General features: G+C 26.9%; 3 protein-coding genes across 5 annotated transcripts; 1 reads left to right on the top strand and 2 right to left on the bottom strand.

Moving 5' to 3' along the window:
• Positions 1-1,044: 1,044 nt before the first annotated feature.
• Positions 1,045-9,311, bottom strand: LOC107166017 (annexin B9-like). 2 transcript variants are annotated; one of them, XM_015514498.2, is made up of 11 exons: positions 9,082-9,311; positions 8,938-9,005; positions 6,094-6,660; positions 5,091-5,267; positions 4,773-4,977; positions 4,608-4,687; positions 4,473-4,545; positions 4,223-4,396; positions 3,973-4,154; positions 2,512-2,523; positions 1,045-2,247 (listed from the first exon to the last, which is right to left on the bottom strand). In XM_015514498.2, exons 2-11 carry the CDS (start codon positions 8,968-8,970, stop codon positions 2,194-2,196), a joined length of 1,557 nt encoding a protein of 518 aa, XP_015369984.1. In that variant the 5' UTR covers positions 8,971-9,005; positions 9,082-9,311; the 3' UTR covers positions 1,045-2,193. The 2 variants fall into 2 exon arrangements, with proteins under 2 accessions (XP_015369984.1, XP_015369985.1); XM_015514499.2 differs by lacking the exon at positions 2,512-2,523 and having other exon boundaries at positions 8,938-9,309.
• A 167-nt stretch (positions 9,312-9,478) lies between these two features.
• Positions 9,479-10,799, top strand: VhaPPA1-1 (Vacuolar H[+] ATPase PPA1 subunit 1). Its single transcript, XM_015514475.2, has one exon. It carries the CDS (start codon positions 9,622-9,624, stop codon positions 10,246-10,248), a length of 627 nt encoding a protein of 208 aa, XP_015369961.2. The 5' UTR covers positions 9,479-9,621; the 3' UTR covers positions 10,249-10,799.
• A 1,234-nt stretch (positions 10,800-12,033) lies between these two features.
• Positions 12,034-16,703, bottom strand: PCID2 (PCI domain-containing protein 2). Of its 2 annotated transcripts, none has more exons than XM_089228207.1 (9): positions 16,496-16,703; positions 16,372-16,413; positions 16,185-16,309; positions 15,293-15,419; positions 15,082-15,227; positions 14,905-15,005; positions 12,835-12,935; positions 12,555-12,754; positions 12,034-12,349 (listed from the first exon to the last, which is right to left on the bottom strand). In XM_089228207.1, the coding sequence occupies exons 1-9, from the start codon at positions 16,520-16,522 to the stop codon at positions 12,097-12,099; spliced, it is 1,122 nt and encodes a 373-aa protein (XP_089084333.1). In that variant the 5' UTR covers positions 16,523-16,703; the 3' UTR covers positions 12,034-12,096. The 2 variants fall into 2 exon arrangements, with proteins under 2 accessions (XP_089084333.1, XP_089084332.1); XM_089228206.1 differs by having other exon boundaries at positions 14,788-15,005; positions 16,496-16,701.
• Between the last annotated feature and the right edge of the window lie 6,029 nt (positions 16,704-22,732).

Here is a 22,732-nt window from a genome sequence, read left to right on the forward strand (position 1 = left end):
TCCATATTGTGCTATTAACAAAAATATAGCAATTATAGTCAATAAACTATATCATATTAGTTTATATTTTTCATAAACCATAAGCATATTTAATTTTTAAACGGCTAATTTTACTATACTTACATAAAATACTTTTCAATATAAATAAAGATAATAATATTTTATCCGTGGACTACATTATGTGAGAAAGATATTGGATTGAATTTCGGTAATTCAGCATCCGATATCAAATGAATGGTTTCTTATCGGATGACGGTTGACGCAAACCTATGTAACTGCTAAGTTGTTCCAAAAAACATTTAGTGAGTGTTTGTGTATAACACAGTTTAAGAAAAAACATCCTTGCCAATCAGGTAGGTGTGCTTGTGTAGAAAATAATATGTAATGTAACAGACGACGTCATAATCAATCGTCATGTAAAAATTAATAATAAGGTAAAAAATGTATAGGTATAGTTTAATCCGTTTAAGTTAATCGTTAATCAATTAATTATTTTGTAAATAAAACAAAAGAGAAATATAGGTAGTTAAATATTATAATTATAGTTAATTTTATGAATATTTTAACACTTAATATAGGACATAGGTAACACTGTTGTTTATAAAATATAATATATTATGTATGGTTTTTAAAAATAAAATAAAAATGTGATGCAATATGATATAATTCATTGATTATAATTGCTATATTTTTGTTTATAGAACAATATAGAAAATTACCTATATAGTTATAACAAAATAATAATTACATAAAGTACATGATATAGGTATTATCCATTTCATGAAATGGATGTCCAAATAATGTATTTTCATCAAAATTCATGAACTGGACAAATTTCACTATCTGGATATCCAGTTCATGAAATGAGTGGTTTCACTATGTGAATGCAACATATTATATAATATGCTGTAGAATGCAGCAGGGCATGACTTATCAACACCACCAAGACAATAGAATTCTACAGTCTTCTGCTATGTGTTTAATGGGTCTTTACCAAACAAAAAGATTCCTAAAAATTTATTTCTAAAACAATAACAACAGCAGTTTTAAAATTGAAATATAGTTTAATTAGATAACATCAAAAGACAAAAATATAGCGAATAAATAGTAACACAAAAATCACATAGTAGAATATAACCAGTACAAATAACAGAATATTAACAAATAACTAATAAGCCAGTGACGTTGCAAAATATATTATTGAATATAATGTTTAATTGTTGATTTTAGTCTCATAGCACTATAATTTGTCATATGAATAACATAATTATAACACTATGATATTATTTTAATAAATTATAATTGTTATGTTAATTATTAAATTTAAAATGATTTTTCTTCAAAAGTATAACTACAATACAATTAATTAAAGTCTATAAATAAATAATAATAAGTTGACAACGCCACTGTACGCATTTATGCATTTATTAATGCACGAGTAATGATACAATTAATTTGTTTAAAATTCTAAGTAAAATAACGAATTAATATTAAATGATCAAGCACCAATTTTTAGACTTTAAACAACCATAAACATTAAGTTTATAAAATTTATTCAGAATGTACAAGATTTTTTCAATGTGTGGCACATATTTACCCTGCTTAAAAACTCAAATATTTGTAATTCATAATATAATTATATAATTAATTTTATATAATATAAATACTATCAAGCAGATTTGGCAATGATTTAAATTTTGGTTTATTTAAACAACAATATAGAAAAATTAACAAATCTTCAAAACTAATAATAAAACAAAAATTGACATTATGAAAATGAATTATATTAATTTGGCGAAGTGAGTTTAAATGTTTATCATGTGTTAAATGGTAAAAGAATAGAAATGTTTATAATAAATTATGTAGATATATGATCTAAAAATAACTGTTATTTTTTAAATACCCAAGCCCGAAGTATTTAACTTAAAAATACCAAAATTTATATGATTCTAAGTAGATGAAAAAATAATAAATAATAAGATTGAATTATCATAATTTAAATCTTGCTCTAAGAATGAGTAAAAATATAGTTGTATACAATATTAAAATTAAATGCAAAACTATGAAAATAGTAAATATTAAATATCAATTTCAGATTTCAAGATTAAATAATGCAAAAGGCGTAAAATGTATTAATGATCACATAAATAGAATACTGCATAAAATTAAAATAAATATAGACATATATTATTTTTAGCCAACAATTAGAGCCGTCAAACATTTTTTGTAGTCACCTGATGTATCGTCCTGCAACATAAAATTGATCAATTAACAAATTATTTTCTGTGAGCACCAAAATTATAATGTAAATAAATATTTTAATGAAATAGATTAGTTTTCTTTAATATGGTTTCAAATGGATGTGTGCAAATTCAATAATTTTCAGACTAAGGTTAAAATAAGTTCAAGCAAACCAATAATCATGTTAAATATTAGTTAATTATTGATTAATTCAGCAATCAATCACTACAGCTAACGTTTTTTTCATTCACTACTCGTGCAGCAACTCACCATAGTATCAGACTGTTGATTCGCATAAATAAAACAAAACAAATTTTAAATTAGGTATTATATATGTCATCAAAAGTTTTCTAGATTATAAAAGAATGTCTAAGATATCTACTAGTGAATATTTCATTTAAAAAAAAAAAGGCTATATTAAATAGAAAAGGTCATACATATTATGAACATTTGAAGCAGGGTCTCGAAATTGAATATGTTTAATTTTAGTTTATCCTATACAGTAAGCAAAACTAACTCTGTTAATAGATTAACACACCCGCATGTCTTACAAATGTACAACATGACAAACTATTCATTCACAATAATTCATTTTACTCTGTTATTTCTAAAATTTGAGTGAATTGATCTGTTATAAAATTTAAAGTTAAGATTAATATCTAGGACATTTCTGAGGTTTTTATTGATATTTTTAATAAGAAACGAGTTATAAACAATTTTAAGCTGTACATTTTAAAATGATCATAACTTATTTAAATATCAATAAAATCTTGAGAAATTCTCTACATTAATCTCACCTTTAAATTTTATAATAGGTCAAATTACTTTTATTTTAGAAATAAAGTAAAATTGATTATTATTTATGTAAAATTTTCCAAGTTATATTTTTGCGAAGAAGGAAATAACACCTGTTTGCTTTTCTTTATCTTAAACATACAATAAAACAAATTTATGTTCAAGAGTTTTATATTTTTGCACCTATTGATATATCTTAATCTAAGTATTAAATATATTTATAACTGTGTAAAATAACAATTTTTAAATTCCACACTCACTCAAAAATGTAAACATTGATAAAAACATAAAAAATATATATATTATCATAAATTGATAATTCCTGCATTTAAATTTGATAACGAGTTTCTCTATTATGTATGCAATTTATTCATTATTAAAACCAACTTCAAAAACTTGATTCTGCTGAATTCAGATTTTGCATGTTGTAAAGTTTTAAGAGAGAGACCATACTTGTGGGTGTGATATCTTAATGTAATATTGTATGATCAAATAAATAATGGTAACATACTTTGTATCACTTTATTTTAATATTTAGAGTTAAATAATAAAAGATGATAGTTTAGTCTTATATAGTATATTAAATGTTTTAAATTTATGGAACCAATTTTGAACTAAAAATGTATTTAAATTTTTAAATCAAGTTAATTTTAAATAATTTAAACATTATATTATTTCATTTTATTTATGTACCTATCTAGAATCTAGAAAAATAAAAACGATGAATTTTATTGTTTTTGACATTTTTTGAAATATTAAGTTAATATTTAACCAAATGTGATTTTATTTGAAAATTTCCGAAATAAAGATTTAAAATTAAAAAAATATCGGGAATTAATCATTATCAAATTTAAAATATATTTTTATGATATTTAATAATTGTGCACCCTTAACTTCATAATAAGACTAATAAATTTGATAAAATATAATGCTTACCGCAATATCAGCCTCCAATGATTTCCCATACATTGACATGTAAGCATTCTTTATTTCAACCATATCTATTTCACAACGAGTTGCAACAATACGAATCAATGCTCTATCATTTGTACCAAAACCAGCCATGCTTTCATGCAAACGTTTGGCGAAGTATGAACTTTTGTCTCTTACGGATTTCACTGTAAAACAAATAACAGTCTATAGTTTATAGTTCATATACAAATAGTTTAATCTAGAAAATTCTTACCAATTGCTCTAAGCCCATTTTCAATATCTCCACTGAATTCACTTTTGATGACATCTTCAAAGTCTCTCCCAGTTAGACGATGATATTCCAAAAATACTTGTTGTAATTGACAGTAACTACGGCTACACAAGATCATGTTGAATGTAGATTCATCCGTTCCAAATTTCAGTTCACCTATCAAGTTATAACAATTTAAAAATACATTAGTAGATTACACTTTTTCTTTTATAAAACTAATATAATAATTTACCAGCTTGTAACAAGTTTTGTCCATCAGCTTGTGCAGCTGCAACATCGACAAATGTATTTTCATTGCGTTGCCCCTATATAAATAAAAGTAAAATTATACGAAGGACAAAAAATTGAACTAAAGAAAAAAACAAACCTGACAAAGTGACACTAATAATCTGCGGAAACTTCCTGATGTTTCTCCCATAAGCTCCTTTTCTAAATCATTTCCAAATACTAGAAAAAATCATAATAATTAAATTACTAAACAAATATAATATAACAATACCAAACATTAAAATAGAAACTAAATAAAACCTACACTTATGATATGCCATTTTTATGTTATTAATCTCAGCATTAGAAGCCGTGCATATGATTTCAATTATTGTTTCTTCATTAGTGCCAATACCATCAATAGCATGGTGAATTTCTTTAGCAAGAAAATCATATGTAGGTGTCATCAGTGCTACAACCAAATCTTCAAACTTTCCACTCAGTTCACTTTTCAAATCAGATATTAAATCCTAAAATAACAAATCAATATTTTATTTATCAAGCAAATAAATACCACTAAATTAATGATTATGTAATTTAGTTAGGCATGTCATAAACCTAACAAAAATTATGTACTACTTACTTTACCGAACATAGTTTTAAATTGAACTGCAATTTCCTGTCTTTGAGAATTAACTCTATGGGCCAAAACCTGTATTATTGATTTTTCATCAGTTCCAAACCCTTTCATAGCTTTACGCAATATTTCAGCATCACGACGTGGATCAAATGGATTGGCTGGTCGAACTGTTGGATTAGACTAAAACAAAACAGAATGATTTTCAATATGCATAACATAAATAGGTACGGTACACATTTTTGTAGGTACCATTTTTCTTTTTAAAAACTATTGAACTAATATTGCAATGTATAATTAATGAACAAATTAGCAATAAATAACTAATAGTTACTGGTTATAAAGATGTACATTGTAGTATTATACATTAATTAAAACAAGGGCTATGCGTCATCTATTTTTTAATAATATCAATAACAAAATATAAAAGCTGATTATCATGTTATTTGCATTATCTGAAATATAGGCCAATAGCGTTAATTAAAATGAGTGCAATGAAATAAAGTGTTTATGAAAGCGAGATATTAATGAGATATCTAATCATTCTAATCTAATATATTGTATTGGTACTCTTCAGAACTTACTGTTATTCCCTAAATAATAGACATGTAGAATCAGCACTAATCAACAATATTTAATCACGTATAATTAGTTATATTCATGCAAATATTGAAAATAGTTTATAATTCATATAATAAAATTGTTATATCTATTTTCATCAGATATAAGGTCAAGAATAAATATTAATAAATTATATAGATTAAATAATGAAATAAATTACATGAAAACAGTTTCAATGTAGCTCTTAAAAAATGGAAAGTTTCAAGGGTAATGTAATTTTTATAAATTTTTCATTTTAACAGTAAAATGAACAAAAAAATAAATATTAGTGATTCATTGATGGTTGTTTTTAATATATTGAATCATTGTTTTTGAATGGAATCATAATAAATATTTCATTTATTATTAAATTATTTATACATTTAAAAAGAAATTAATGAAATCTCACCTTTTTCTGAGCAGGTGAGCTGCTCAATGGTTGATAATGAGCAGGAGTACTAATAGGTGGATATGCTGCTTGTGGTGGAACTCGAGAACCACTGTCGTAACCACCAGCTGTCATATTCGGATAAACTGAAGTTGCTGGTTGATTGGGTGGGTAAGCTGATTGAGATGGGTATGTTGATTGAGTTGGGTAGGCAGCAGACTGAGGTGCGTAGCCAGATGGCAGTTGGGCATTTGGATATGGGGAGGCTTGTGGTGGATATTGGCCTGGTACAGAGGATGGATATTGACCTCCAACAGTAGATGATAGGCATTGGCTTGGTACAGCTGATGGTGGATACATGGATGGATTTGGAGCATATGTACCAGACTGAGGTAAGAACTGTCCAGGTTGTTGTGGTGGATATTGACCTACTTGAGGAGGGTATGGGTTCTGTTGGGGATAGCTGGGTTGACCTGGTGGATAAGCACTTTGCATTGGATACCCTTGCTGTCCTATATTACCTCCGGGGTATGGTGGATAGGGTAACTGGGAGCCAGGCTGTTGCACTCCAGGTTGGCCAGGGAATCCCTACCAAAAAAAAAGTTCATACAATATTTTAACTAGGTAATAAGTATCCTAAACTAAATACATTCTTTTAAAAGAGGTACTTTGTAAATTTGTAACACAACTATAAATAATTTTCACATTAACATTTAGATTTTGGAAAATAATAGATTGTTTTCAGCATGCTTAACTATAAATAACTAAAACAAAAAAAGTTGTAAATAAAAAGAGTGTCCTATAAAATTTAAGGTAAAATAAAAAAGTTCCGTTAAAAAATGTGAAAATTTTTTAATTTATGATCAATGTAATATCATATCATTTACATCTACAATTTTATTCTATATCTAAAATTAATGGTAGGTTTTTTTATGTCAATCAATATGCCAACAATATTTATGTTTGTGGTTTACATACATAAACAATAAGTCTTTATAGTCAATATTATTACTTATGTAGGTAATAAGTGTGTATATATCACATTGTATAGCCTAATGACTTATTAGCTATTTGTTATATCCAATACCAGGGGTCTCCAAACTACGGCCCGCGAACAAGTTTTAAACGGCCCGCAGCACCCGTAAGACGGTAAACAAAAATATATAGATATCTTTAATATATGTGTAATTAAAAAAGTCGTTATCGCGGGCAGGTATCATAATTTATGACGACAGACATTGCAATTCCCTTTTATATTTTTAGTTTTAACGTCGATAACGGAGAGATTAGTCACATAGACGAGCGGTACAACGAAATCATTTCATAACGTTTGTACAGTTACATGTCTAAGTTTGCAGTGCCTTTATTATAAATATTATTCTTTACCTATTAGTTCACCAATTCGACATGTCAGGAAGAGGTTTAAAAAAGGAAAATAGATTCAGAATGTAGTGTTTTCAATGAAAAGTGGTCGTTGGATTATTTCGTAATTTATTCAGGTGACAAAATAATTTGTTTAATATGCAAAGAAAGTATTTCTGTACTTAAGGAGTACAATATTCAAAGGCACTATGAAACGAAACATAAGACAACTTTTTCAAAATTCACTGAGAAATTACGGTTAGATAAATTGCAGTCACTTCAAAATAATTTTTTATTATTAAAATTACAATGTATATATTATTATCATTTAAATTTATACCAATTATATTTAAGTATATTGTAGACAATATTTTATAAAAAGATTTGAAGTTAACTTATATTTGTTTACCTATATTTTCATAAAATTAAAAATTATATGTGTTAATAAACTTTTGGCCCGCTAAGAGCATTTGATACTTTTTGTGGCCCTTCAATAAAAAAGTTTGGAGACCCCTGTCCAATATTATAAAAATAAGCCTAAATGACAATATTTTAATAAGAATTTATTTTACTTGATCTATAAAAAAAATTGCCTAAGAGAAAAACATTATATCATAAATAAATTCTTAGAACTAGCTATAAAAATCAGAGATAATACAACTGTTAGTACTATTGTACTAATAATCATTGATAAACAGTGGCGTGGTGAAGGGTAATTTCAAAGTCAATTGCTGCTGAAATTTTTCAAATTTTAGGGGGTGGGTATCAAGAGTTTTGCGTATTTATATGTGACTACATGGGGGGTCGCCTCTGGAATATTATTAGTTTGCACGCCACTATTGATAAAAGTTATGAAAACTATTAACTACAATCATATACAACAAAAGATAAATGTATCTATAAAATATATTAGAATATTAAGACTAATTGAAATGTTAATAATTAATAGATCCTACTTCATAATCTAAATGCTATATTAATGAGATAAAACTAAACACCCATAAGTTATAGTTATAATAATAGAACGTGCATTGTATAGTGTATACATGCTAGACTTAAATAAAGTCCAAAGCTTAGAAAATATTTTATATTATCAATGGAAAATCAACTGAATATATTGTACAGTCTAAATATTAAACAGTAATAATAATAAAATTGTCCACGATTATTGATACAACCTAGATGTAAATGACTATTGAGAAAGGATATTAAACATATATAATTTTATTGGATATAAAATTGGTAGGCATTCTCTACTGAATGGTTTGTAATACAAGAAGGTTTGCAAACATTAATTACTTAATTGACTATTAATGTAGAAGTATGTGGATTGGAAAAAAAATATTTAAAAAAATTTAAATAAATTTGTACCTTCTATACATACTTCATGCTGTTAGATATTTTGTTCGTAAAAAAGAGTTAGGTACAGCCATACAATTAGAGATACCTATTGGTATCTGTTGTAGACTAGGATAAATTTTAATATTTAAAAAAAAAACTAACCTGATTGTTAGGAGGATATCCGGGGTAGCTCATGTTTATGAATTATTGGAATTAAAAGTAATGTAACACTAAGCAAACAAATAAAATATGTTAGACACTGAAAGAGTAATGACAGTCAACTTGAATTATTGAGTATTGACTAACCAGTAACCACTAACAAAGAGAAAACTTGTAGTCAAATTACGAGTACAATACGTGTGAGGTGTGAGAAGTGACTTAGTGTGACTATTGAGTATTGATTAATATGACTAATATGAGTGAAAAGGACGAGTCGACGAATGACTAATGAACATTGAGATGGGGTTAATTATAATTTTATTACATTCATTCAAGATTATGACTGTGTGTCATGCAAGTCGACACGACTGGGAAAGTGGGAAATAAATATTTTATTTTTATCAAAACCACATCCTGCGCAACATGTTTTCATGGAAGTAATAAACTCAAGTGTCACAGCATAGTGCATACCGCGGTATACTGATTATTGTTAGAACAAAACATATGTTTAGCGTCTAGAATTGATTACACTGTCGAACTATCTAAACCACTAAACCGTACTTGGGGCGGAGTCCTTTTGAGTTTTGGCGTTGATTTTATTATTTTGTAATTTGTACTTAAATGTGTTTCACTTGCGTTTGACTTAAACGTCATTTTTATCGACAATAAAATAATAAATCATCCAAAATGAGACTGAGAGCGATATTGGGTTATTCGATCTTCGGAACGGGATCCACATTGATGTCGGCTATCATACTGTTCTATCTGTTGGCCGGTAAAGGTGAGCAAATCAGTATTGGCTGGTTCTTGGCTAATACATCGCCCTATATGTGGGCTGTGTTGGGTATATCGCTCGCAGTTGCCCTGTCTGTGGTCGGAGCCGCATTGGGAATACACACAACCGGTGTCAGCATTGTCGGTGGTGGCGTGAAAGCGCCTCGTATCAAGACCAAAAATCTTATATCCGTCATCTTCTGTGAAGCAGTGGCTATCTATGGACTTATCACTGCAATCGTCATGTCTGGCCAGTTGGAATCGTTCACAGACAATGTAGACACTGCACAACAAATCAGGGATCAAAATTGGATGGCCGGCTATTTAATATTTGCTGCCGGTATAAGCGTAGGTCTGGTAAACCTATTTTGTGGTATAGCTGTTGGTGTAGTGGGTTCAGGTGCAGCATTAGCAGATGCAGCCAACTCATCGCTTTTTGTCAAGATTTTGATTGTTGAAATTTTTGGCAGTGCCATTGGTCTTTTTGGTCTAATTGTTGGCATATACATAACTTCCAAAGTGAAGATGGGTGATAAGTAATCTAACATTTTATGTTATTTATGTGTATATTTATTTTTGAATAGTTTTATTTTAATTTTGAATTCTCCAATAAAATGTAATACATTGGATGGTTCTTTATCTACCAAGTAGTATTAGTGTTATTACTATAAGTTCATTAATTTTTCAATTTGTTTGTAAAATACCAACTCCAAACACATTTTTCATAGACGATTATAATACATTTATACATATATATATATATATATAAAAATTGTTTTATATAGTTAATTATGTTAACTAATAGTCCTACTTCTATCCATATTGTAGTAATTGTGATCAAATTTGGCCTACTGATAATTATTCTGTAAGGAAAATTAGAAAACGATTCACATAAAATTTAATTCCTTGAAAATCTTTTAACTTGTAGACTTCTGTCTTTAAGTAATATTCTAAGTATTATGTCACTTTTAAGCTGTTAAACAATATAAAAAATTTGTTCATTTTATTTTAATGTTTAATGCTAAAATATGTACTTCAGCATTCCACGTGTTCATAAATAAATACTTGTTAATTAAAACATTAAATTTAAATCAGTTAAAGTATTCATTTAATACCTATATATTAATACTATCATATTAACTGCTTTGCAATTATGTTATAATAAATATTGCTCACTGTTCATAGGACATTTGACATACTTATATACAAAGAAACAATTGAAAACTAGAAAAGTTAAAAACTATATTATTTATTTGAAAAACATCATTATCAATATATAAGTAGATGTTTTTTTTAGTCTTTTTTGGACTTTATAATTTACTGGACAGCTTACAATAATTAATTTAAACAATTTTTTTGAAATTTGAGCATTTATATTTGAAATACCTCAAACTCAAAATTTAAAAAAAAAATTTATTTATTTAGATGGTTGCCATTGGTTATTGACGTTACAGTAGGATTGGATTTAGGAGTAGGGATAGGGGGGTTAAATGAGCTGTAACCCAGGACTCTCCAGTTTTATAATTATTTAATGATTAACACAGAAAAATGTATTTAATTCATATTTACAAATATTAATAAGCATATAAAATATTGAACTTATTCTTCTGTTTAAAATTAAATATTTATCAATAAAATAATAGGTATTTATGAATTTATGTATCAATGTATACATTAAAATAAATAAGCTGGTCAGTGTATGACTAAGATATTTTTGTGCCATCCACAATGATGCAAGGTTAATTATATCAATATTATTAAATGTGTTTCTTTATATATTCAGTCAAAACTCAAGATAATAAGATGTAAAACAATTGTCTGTTATATAACTAATTATTATGTTTGATACTAGAGCAATGGCAAGTTAATGTGTTCACCTTAGTACCTTGAAAAGTTTTAATGAAATTTAAAGAATATTACTATCGTTTTCAACTTAAAAAAGAAAGAATTATTTAATAATCAGAATTGTATTTGTATATTTATTTATTGAAATCAAATACTTATATAAATGTTATGAGCGTAATTATAATTACTTTCCAATTTCTGGAAAAAATTTTAATTAAACTCGTTAAGACACATACTAATGTTAATAGTATTAGATTTAAACCAGCTTTTAAGCATTAGTTTACATACATATTTAATTTACATAAAAAATAGGTCCAGAATGATGAATTAAAATATTACAAATAAATATTTGTAATTGTTTGTATTTTATACTTAAACTGAAGCAAAAGGGAAAAATATAGGAAAAGATTAATTTTAACCCAGGTAAAGTCAAATAATAGAGCTTAAAAAAAATTAAAATAATGTTGGAATTACAAAATGTAAGCATAAAAATTTATATTTATTATGGGAATAATACATACATGTTTCATTCATTAAATTAAACTAGTTATGTCCAATTTCATTGATGGACTTTGTAGCTTTATCAAAAACTTGTTTACCAGTAGGGAATGGATCTTTTTTACTTAATACAACTTTCTTGTGAGCATGCGATAAATATCCGCGTAGCGTCCCTCTATAAATCATGTTAACTAATAAAGATTGTGCTCTGTCATAATCTGTATTAGGATCATCAAATTTTTTCAATATAGCTGTTATAGTTTCAACTGGTATAATATGGTTGTTAGCAATTAGGAAACTGTAAAAAGAAATAAAAACTTTTATAATTAATTTTAATGCAATTTTTTTTAGCAATCTTCTGCAGTTCTATTTAGTGTTTTGATAGAAAATGTATAAAATTATTATTTTTATGACACAATTAATCCTAATGATTAATATATCATTTCAGAATTAACTAACAAAATAACTAGAAGTGATTAAATATTATAATTTATAATGCTTACAATTTCTTAAACAAGTTCCTGTATACGAGATTTATCAATTTTTGCAGTAGCAAATATATTCCGCATTTCATGTAATACACTTCATTAACATCAATGCATTCTCTAAATTTTTGGACATTGCCCATTTTAATAGATTCAGTCAGATCTTTGAATACATCCAAATTATACTTATTCAGAAGATCTCTTGATGGCATTATTCCCTAAGACAAAAAAAGAAAAATAGAAGTTAATTTGTAAAATATAGTAATATGTAAATGCAGTTAACATTTATTTAATTTACATGCAACATGTTTAATGGGATAAGTTTCTTTAAAATCAATGTCTTGTTTTTTGTAGAGCTTCTATGACATCCTTCAAATGCAACTGTTAAATTTTCTCTAGCTGTAACAACCATAAATAATTGGTTATACATTTTATTACATGTTAAATTAATCTTTACGTAGAAAAATAGCTTTGACAACATGACGTTTAACAATTTAGGCTTGAACCGTGGGCAAATGCAGGGGTGTAGGGGTTTAAAACCCCCTGAAATGGTAGGTACAAAAAATAAATTATCTGACCTACAAATGCATTACTAAAATGACATTTCAAAAAATAATTAGTAAATCTATAATACGTAATATGTATATGTTTATAGTATAAGTGCCTAAAATAAAATATAGTAAGAGTGTAATACAGTATGAATAATATGATATTTATAAATACCTACTTTCAAAATACCCCCCAAATATTTTCCTGCGTTCGCCCCAGAGCCTTGAATATATACATTTTTAAAAATGTCTATGAACTGGTTTGCACCAAATTTATCTCAACAAACTGGCAAACTAACTATTCTTTGCCATAAAATCTAGCCGTGTAAGAGTGAAAGATACGTGTGCAAAAAAAAATGTTTGCCATAATTTAAGCTGATTATGTATTAAACATATGGACTTTGGACCATTTTTGAGCGTTAATGATTTAAAATAGCACAAAACACAAAAATAAGTAATTTTTATTCTTAGAATATTAAGTTCTAAGAATAATGGTATAGGTTTTACGTTTTTTAATTACATTATTCAATAAGTTATAATCAATTGAAAAAAAACACGTGATGTCATTGGGTCTTACTCACCGTAATCACCTATCTTTACGAGTAAAAGTTCCTTGCTTCTCACGATGATTTACCAACTTAAACATTTAATTTTTGAAATTAAATTTACATATTAATGAGTGGTTTTAAGTGTTAAAAACAATGCCAGTATCAGAATTTCAATATGAAATTTAGTTTTTCAAATATTAAAAATCTTAAAACAGACATTTTTGTTAAATGGCACGTCATTAGATAGTTGCAGCTGACAGACCTGTTGTTCGATTGTCGCTCGTCATTCAACATAAAAGTCTCTTAAGATTTTTAATATTTGAAAAACTAAATGTCATATTGAAATTTTGATACTTGCATCATCTTTAACACATAAAACCACTCATTAATACGTAAATTAAATTAAAAAAAATTAAATGTTTAGATTGGTAAATGATTGTGAGAAATGAGGAACTTTTACACGTATAAGATAGGCAATTACAGTGAGTAAGCCTCAATGACGGCACATGGCTATTATACATGTCTTAATATTTCTTAAAAGGACGCCACACCCGATATATTGTCTCTGTCATACAAGTGCGTAGCATGGCAAATTTTACACTCAGCAGATCACGTTTATCTCTGTAAGTTTAAAATTTAGAGTGAATTGACCTATTATAAAAATTAAAGGCAAGATTATTATCTAGTGCATCTCATTGGCTTTTAATTATATTTTAATTTTAAAGTGAGTTATGAGTATTTTCAGATATATAAACAGTTTACAATTTTAAAATATTCATAACTCGCTTTAAAATTAAAATATAATAAAAAGCCAATAAGATGCCCCACAAAATAATCTTGCCTTTAGTTTTTATAGTAGGTCAATTCAATTGAAATTTTAAACTAATGAAGATAAACGTAATCGGCTGAGCATATAATTTGCTATGTTACACACTTGTATGACGAAGACAACACATGCAGTTATGGCAATCTCTTAAACTAACATGTTTTTTACATCGAATTTTCTGCACATCATTTTATACAGCCGTAGCTACAATAATTTAACATTTAGAAAAATGTAAAGAATTTTTTTTATGCCGTGTGCTCCTTTAAGCATTTTGTACTAATTAAAAACGCTATTATAGTATTAAATAAACAATATATGATTTTTCTAACCATCATTAAATTTTCCTTCAAATATTTCTTTACACCCAGTATAATAATAAAAGGTAACAGCATGTGCAATTGGAAATGTGTTTTTGTCCGGGCACATAAGAATGGTTTTTGTCAAACCTGTAGTCAAATGAAATTTCTTGATTTTATGATACACTTTCAACATCTGATTTACAATAAACATTATTGTCCAACGCTTGGATTGTCGTGCTGGAGCTCGACTAATTATAAAAAATAAGAGTTTTATAAATGAAAACAACAATTTTATAATAAATTAATTATAGATATATGACTTACATATCATTAGAACAAATACGAAAATACATCATCATTATATCAATATATTTTTTTTGAAAATCATTATATTTTTCCAATTTCAATTTTTTATTTGTTGACTCATATTTATCATATGCATTTAATAGATAGCGAAGATCTACACAAACCTACAACATAAAATATTTATATAATAATAATTAAACTTATTATCTTAAAATAATTGTATAATTACTGTGTTAGCAAGTGGTACCATCCAGTTTTCACTATCAGTCTGAAGATATTTTACAATGTTTTGTAAAATTGCCAATTGTCCTTTGAAAGCATCATCATATTTTTTTTCTCCTATTGATTTCAGAACACTGTAATAAATTTAAATAAATAGAGTAGAATAGAGTCCAGATTTTTATGCAAAAACATATTTTTAAAAGATATAATCTGTTTAAAGGAAGTATGAAATATCTGCGTTTCATAACCTGTAAAATCTATAAAAAATTTTTTGTTTGTATCAGTGCATATTTTGTTTTTGGAGAATATTACAGGATATTTCAGATAACGGTATATATTAGAGAAATATTTTGGGGTTTTTAATTTAATTTTAAATTTTAGTCACCAATCCCATAATTTCTTGTAATAAATAGAATGTTGTTTGTTATAATTCATAAACAAATATAATAATTGTATAATGATAATCCCACTATGATTAAAAATAAAATAACCTAAGCTATATATCGTTGGATTTGTTATTTCTACAATTGGATGCAGTTAGATGTAAGTATGGCTATTTACCTGAAAAACTCTCCTATAACGTCTGAAGATAATGAGAGATCATTCAGCATAATATATAATACAATAATCATGGACCACTGTACTAACCTTATTCCTAGAATACTATTGCTAACTTTACTCCAAACATTTTGACACAACCTATTATTGATAATTCTTATAAAATAGTTATAAAATATTAATTTCTTTTTGATTATGATTAAGATTAAAGAAATTAATAACAATCAATGATTTGTTTCCAAAATATTTTGAGAATATTAGGAATAATTTGGGAATATTTTACCAATTTTTGCTGCATATAAATGTCATAATTCAAATATTATACTATAAAAATTACCTACCTCAGATGTAAAATTATTTCACTCTCAAAATCAAGTTCATTATCTTCACAAACTTTTTGAAGATAGTCAATAGTATTTTTGAGATTCCATTCTTTTGAAGAATTATCTCTTAGCGAAAAGAAATTCTGTAAAAATAAAAGCAATTTTTATACATCAAATTAAAATAACAAACAAAAAATATAATTACCGCCAATTCAGGACCATTTTCTTCATTGTAGAACGTTGTGGTCTAAAAAATAATAAAATTCCAAATAAATGTGAAAATCAAAACTAAATATAATTTTTTAAATATAATATTATTATTGACATACTGATAGAACATAATCTTTTGTATACATATTAGATAATTGATTCTTGCAAAATTTTTTTATACAAAAACCATATAAAATATGTTACTAAATATACTAGAATGCTATTATAAATACGTTATATTATGTTATATTATTATATTAGGTTGAGCAAATTCTTAAATCTTAACTGTCACTCGAAAGTTGAAACTTGAATAAAGTTGAATTTTAATGATTAAATATTTTAATCGTCATATTTTTATCAAGTATAATATCTATTATCTATAAACCTTGTGCAGTTGCGCCACAATTGGAAAAACTCAAAAAAAAAATCCCACGATTAAACTGCCGTAGACAGCCTGCTCAAACTAATAAATATTTAATCTCAACTGCAGTCCACTGACTGTCCAGCGGTATTTCTAAATTCTTATGTATATTTTTAAATGTTTAAGCATGAAAATTATTTGCCGGGTTTACACGCTGCGTAGTACTTGTCATTAGTACTTGTCACTCGCACTCACACATTGCGTGTGAACAGAAAAAATAGTGCTTAGTATTAGTAAAACCGGGAGTGCGAGTGAATAGAACGCCGTTCTATTTACTAATGACAAGTACTGCGCAGCGTGTAAACTAGTAAACTAGGCAATTGATCGTTAGACGCTATAATAATGAGAAGTTATAGGTACAGAACTTCTTTATATACTAACAAAACGCAGTGAAAACGTTTTAATTATTAGTGGAATTTTAAAAATCAAGCTTAAAAGCTGTACAGAAAAATTGTCTAAAAATGGTATGTAGACGGTAAACGGAAAAAAAAGTCCCGGAAAAAAAGTCCCACACTAGGAAAAAAAAGTCCCGACGTAAAACGTTCCGACTTGATTTTAAATGATACCTTTTATTTGTGCACCTAAATGATTGGCCGTCGAAAACATACTGATAATCATATCGATATAATACCTAATCGGTATAATGATAAAATGTTATAATAATTATAATGTTATAATGAAATAACATATACAATAGTCAATAATATATAAATATAAAATATGTATATAACTATGATAAAATTGTTCGATTACTATTATATTTATTATTATATCAATATTCAATTATATCGATACGATTATCAGTATGTGTTCGAGTGTTCGACTGCCAATCATTAGGTACACAAATAATGAAATAAAAGGTATCAGTTAAAATCAAATCTATATTAAAGTTGGGACGTTTTACCTCGGGACTTTTTTTTCCTAGTGTGGGACTTTTTTTACCGGGAATTTTTTTTACGGGACTTTTTTTTCCGCGATTCATGTAGACAATGGATTTATAATATTTCTATTAATAAGTAAGTGACCTTTTATGTCTTAGGTAAATTAGTAAAATTAATATCTAAGTTTGAAAATGTTCAAATTTGGCTGAGCTTTTTCAATTTTGGTCGTTTAAAATTTTTTTATATATTGTATGTATTAATTGTTAAATTATTCAAAAGATTTACTCTTAACATGCTGGGTGTCGTGGTCGACGTGTAATCGACAATTAGTACAGACTTTTTAATAGCTTTATAATTCACCTGGTTATCACACTTAACAGTTATCAGAGTAATGCTACTTTCAACTTTGAGTATTCAGTGAAATGCCTACTTCTGAACTATGCGTAGGTATGTATTTCGTATTTGGATTTTGTTTTCGTTTATCTTTAGCAAAGTAATGGTTATTTTTTCACTGGAAAATCGTCGATAGCCACTACGATGCCGCGGTGATTGTTTATGACTATAATTATTATATATTATTATAAACATTAAATTCTTATAATATTCGGTCATATAATCATAAATATTATTATAAAATATACTAATATATTATTTTCATGATTATTTTTCTTATTATAAATTTATAAATGAAATTGAATACAAGGAATTTACATATAATTTCGTAATATTTCGTATACATATTATTCTTTGCTAAGCTATAAAATCTTTGTAAATTTAATTTTTGTATATTAATTAATCATTCAAATACTGAATAATCGTATTGGCGTATTGCGCTGGAGGACGACATCAATATGTGTCCGACCGCTTCAATTACAGGAACAATTTCGCCTGGGTTCTGGGAAACGCGCGTCAAATACTACGAGGAACTCAACCTGTTTTAATTTCTGCATTTTTGATATATTTGTGATAATACATCACCTGCATTGCAATTTGCTAGAAACGTGGAGAAATGCCCAGTGATGTTGCACGTTTTGATGTGTCTCGACGCACAGTTTTATAAATACTATGAAAGACATGTCGATGTGTAGTTAGTTAGTTAGTACATATTGTATCACACATACATATGTATAATATTTCAATTATTGGATAATTATTAATTAATAAATAAAAGGACAAAAAGAAAATATGTGCATAATATTTTAGTACACTGGTGGTTCAAAATAAAATTTAAAAAACTTGAGGGTAATACATATCATGTACTAACATAACAACATTCAACATGACAACATCCCTTTACGCCGTCCATACCTACACCTCTACAGGTTTCAAGTTTTACATGAAAAAAATAAAATCATCTCGTGAATCAATTTTCGAAAAAATTTAATATTGTTTTCGCTTAAAAAATAGTAATGGCATTGGACATTGGTTACATATTACAAACTTACATATTATAAATAATAGGTACCTATTACCACGGCCATTGGTAAATATTAAGAATCATCGTGAATAGGTTTTGATTTATGAAATCTGAATAAAATCTTATTACCTAATATAATTGCGTCACGCGCTTTGAGACATCTGTGAATAACCAATATACCTATATAACATAAATCATAATACATATTATTATACATTACTGATCTTCGAAGATTATATAGATAATAATGTATAAGTATGTAGTACCCAAAGCACGCCCGCAGGATAAAATCCCACCCGGGGCAAGATCAAAATTCTAAAACCAAATCAAAAAGATTATTTTAAGTTTTAATATATTTTAAGTGTCTTCATTCTAAAATAGCATAACCTATATAGAAAAAAAAATCAACATTATATGTCATCACATAAGTCCCTTATATGTGTAGGTTTACAATGCATTATTAATATTTTTTAAATACATGTTAATGTAGATGTTACAAATTAATTATATTTATATTAATTATCAAATAAAAGTTGTATGCGTCTTGGTTGTAACAAAATGATTGTAAAACGTCTTCAATAATTTTTTGTTTTTGCTTTTTAACAATACAAATAGTTTTAAAATATTCCCAGTAGGGGCAATGGCCCCTTTGCCCCCTCCCTGCGGGCGCCTTGGTAGTACCTCAACGTATATTTATCATTTTTACATAGAAATACTGTAGTTATTAGTTAGTTGTTGGTTACAATAAATGTTGAACTTGTGATAGCATGCACTATATGCTGAAACATTTTAATTGTAAGAAATAAAAAAAATAATATAAACTTTGTGGTTAACTTTTTTAGTTTTAACTAATGTAACTTTTATTTTATGATGTACCTAATTTAAATTAGATATTTAGGTATCTTATAGTTATAAATTTATAATATATAAACGTTAGATTATAAATAATTTTAGGTAGGTACCTAGTTTATAGTGTAATACTATAACTACAATCCCGTTGGCCGTTACAATAACTTTTAATATAACAATTATAATATAAATATTAAAACCAATATTTGTCTCACTTTTTTTTTTCAATTTAATTAATTAATATTTATTTTTTTAATAAATAATCAATCACATACATAAGACAGAGTTATTACCTATATGTTTTAAATTTTAATAGAATTTTTTTTTTTTATTAAGAGGACGTTATACCCGCATGTGTTGTCTCCGTCTTACAAGTGCGTAACAGCAAATTATACGCTCAGCGTATCATGTTTACCTCCGTAATTTTAAAATTTAGAGTGAATTGACCTCTCATATAAATTAAAGGTAACATTATTATCGAAAGCTTCACATTGGCTGTGTGTTATAATTTAATTTTAAAGAGTTATGAGTATTTTAAGATATACAAACAATGTACAATTTTAAAATACTTATAACTCGCTTTAAAATTAAATTATAATAAAATGCCTACGAGAAGCCCTCCACAATAATGTTACTTTTAATTTTTATATTAGAGATCAATTCACTCTAAATTTTACACTAACAGAGCTACAAGTGTACTGCTGAGGGTAACAGTTGCTATGTTACAACATATGCCAGTATCACGTCCTCTTAATCCATGTAATAAATGTATTAAATAATTCTATAATTCAATTTTATTGAAATTTAAAATTTAATATTATTATTGAAATAAATCCATTTAAATTAAATTGAGAAAAATAAATAACAAGTTTTAGTAAGACTAAAAATCGTAAAATTGTCAGAAAAATTCAATACCATAATTACACTCTTAAAATCCCTAATATTTAATTGGATTTTGTAGGGTAGTACTTAAAATGCTGTTTTATACTGTCCTAGAGATCATAAAATAATAATTCAATAAAATCCTATAAAATATTAGCCCTGCTTATGATAGGTATATTATTTGTTTTAAATACCAATAACAATTATAAAAATTATAATATCTAAATTATATATTTTTCCACCCGTATTACCTATTGGCTTTTGTATACAACATTTTCAACCCTGCAGGTTTAACAGAATATATTGTTAAAATGTTAACTTTAATATTTCTCTCCGTCATCAAAATAAAAATGATTAGGTATATTATACTATAGTTAATGTAGGTAATAGGTATAAAATATGTATAATGGTTTTAATACCTACGTAGGTATACACATTTATACTACATGTAAAAATATACGTTTGTCGTTATTGTGTAGTATTCAGTTTGGATAGTAAGTTAAAGACCCGTGACCAGTAAATCGCTGAGGGCAGTAGAGCTGAAATCCGTCATTAAATATTATTATTTACTTTTATACTCGATATTATCGTCTTTGTTAAAGGAATTTATTTAGTATTATAAGACTAAAAAATTACTAAATTAAAATTTTTTCAATGAATCATTGAAGTACTTACTATTTACCAGTGACGCAACTAATAAAATCATTTCGGACGGGGAGGGGGTTCATCGTTACAAAAACAAAAAATAATAATAATAATTAATACTGTTTATTTTAAATTCTGAAGTAAAGTACTTTTCCACAATATGTTGATCTATATAACATGTGATTGTTAATCATATTGTATTCGGTTTAGCTTTATTTTATATAAATTTAATACCAAGACACCAAGTGCATTAATATGTCTCAAACTTTATTTCAGTATAGTGAAATTTTGTAGAGGGGATGAGAGTCGATATTTCCTTTAGGATTTGATTGAATCCTATTTGATGTTTAAATATTAAAAATAATAATTTATGGTTATTAATATTATTATTATTAACAATAAATTTAAAAGTTTTAAACATTATTATTTTGTATTCATCATGACTATTTCTTTAGCAAAGAATACAACTTTTGCATGTATAAATATTTCATTTCGCAGGCATTTTAAAAATATTAACGTTCTAAATAACATAGGTATAGTATATTATAATAATGTTCAATGTTCTACTATTATAGTGTAGTACATGGAAAATTAAAAATTAAATAAATCAAAAGTATTTCAAAATTCTACCATACGTTCAAAAGACTAGAACAGTTGAACATACCCAGCGGCGTAGCTAGGAATTATTTAAGGGGGCGAGGTTATCTTTTTCCACATCACTAAAATCGTTTAACTGTTTGAATTCGTACTTTTTTGTCATAGAGCGTTCTGTTTTTGTGGTGCCAGTGCCTAATGTGTATTTATGTATTATTATTACGACACTACATTATACAATAAAAACCACGGACTAAAATATACTTAGTATACTATATATATCTTAGTTCATGATCAAAACCAATGAGTTATCTGCAGTTTATCACTGTATCAGTTTTTGCTGCCATAGCGAGGGAGGGGGGGTTGAACCCCTAAATGCCCTCCTGCTTCGCCACTGCATACACCACAGAATAACACACATTTATAGATGATGATATATTGATATCAGTTGTTGGCTATTTTAATTTTTAGGTATACCGTAGCTGCAGCTACATCCTAGCACCGGTGTAACAGGCGATTTTTACCGCCGGTAAAAATATCCGGGGGTAAAATTAACCTAGGATATATTTACCGGGGGTAAAGAAAACCTAGTATATTTATACCCCCGGTAAAATTATTTGGGGGGTAAAATTATCCTAGGTTAAATTCCCCCTCCCCCTGTCGATCA

Source organism: Diuraphis noxia, unplaced genomic scaffold (assembly GCF_037042655.1).
Source record: "Diuraphis noxia isolate RWA-SAM2 unplaced genomic scaffold, SU_Dnox_SAM2 contig0005, whole genome shotgun sequence".
Taxonomy (NCBI): Eukaryota; Metazoa; Arthropoda; class Insecta; order Hemiptera; family Aphididae; genus Diuraphis; species Diuraphis noxia.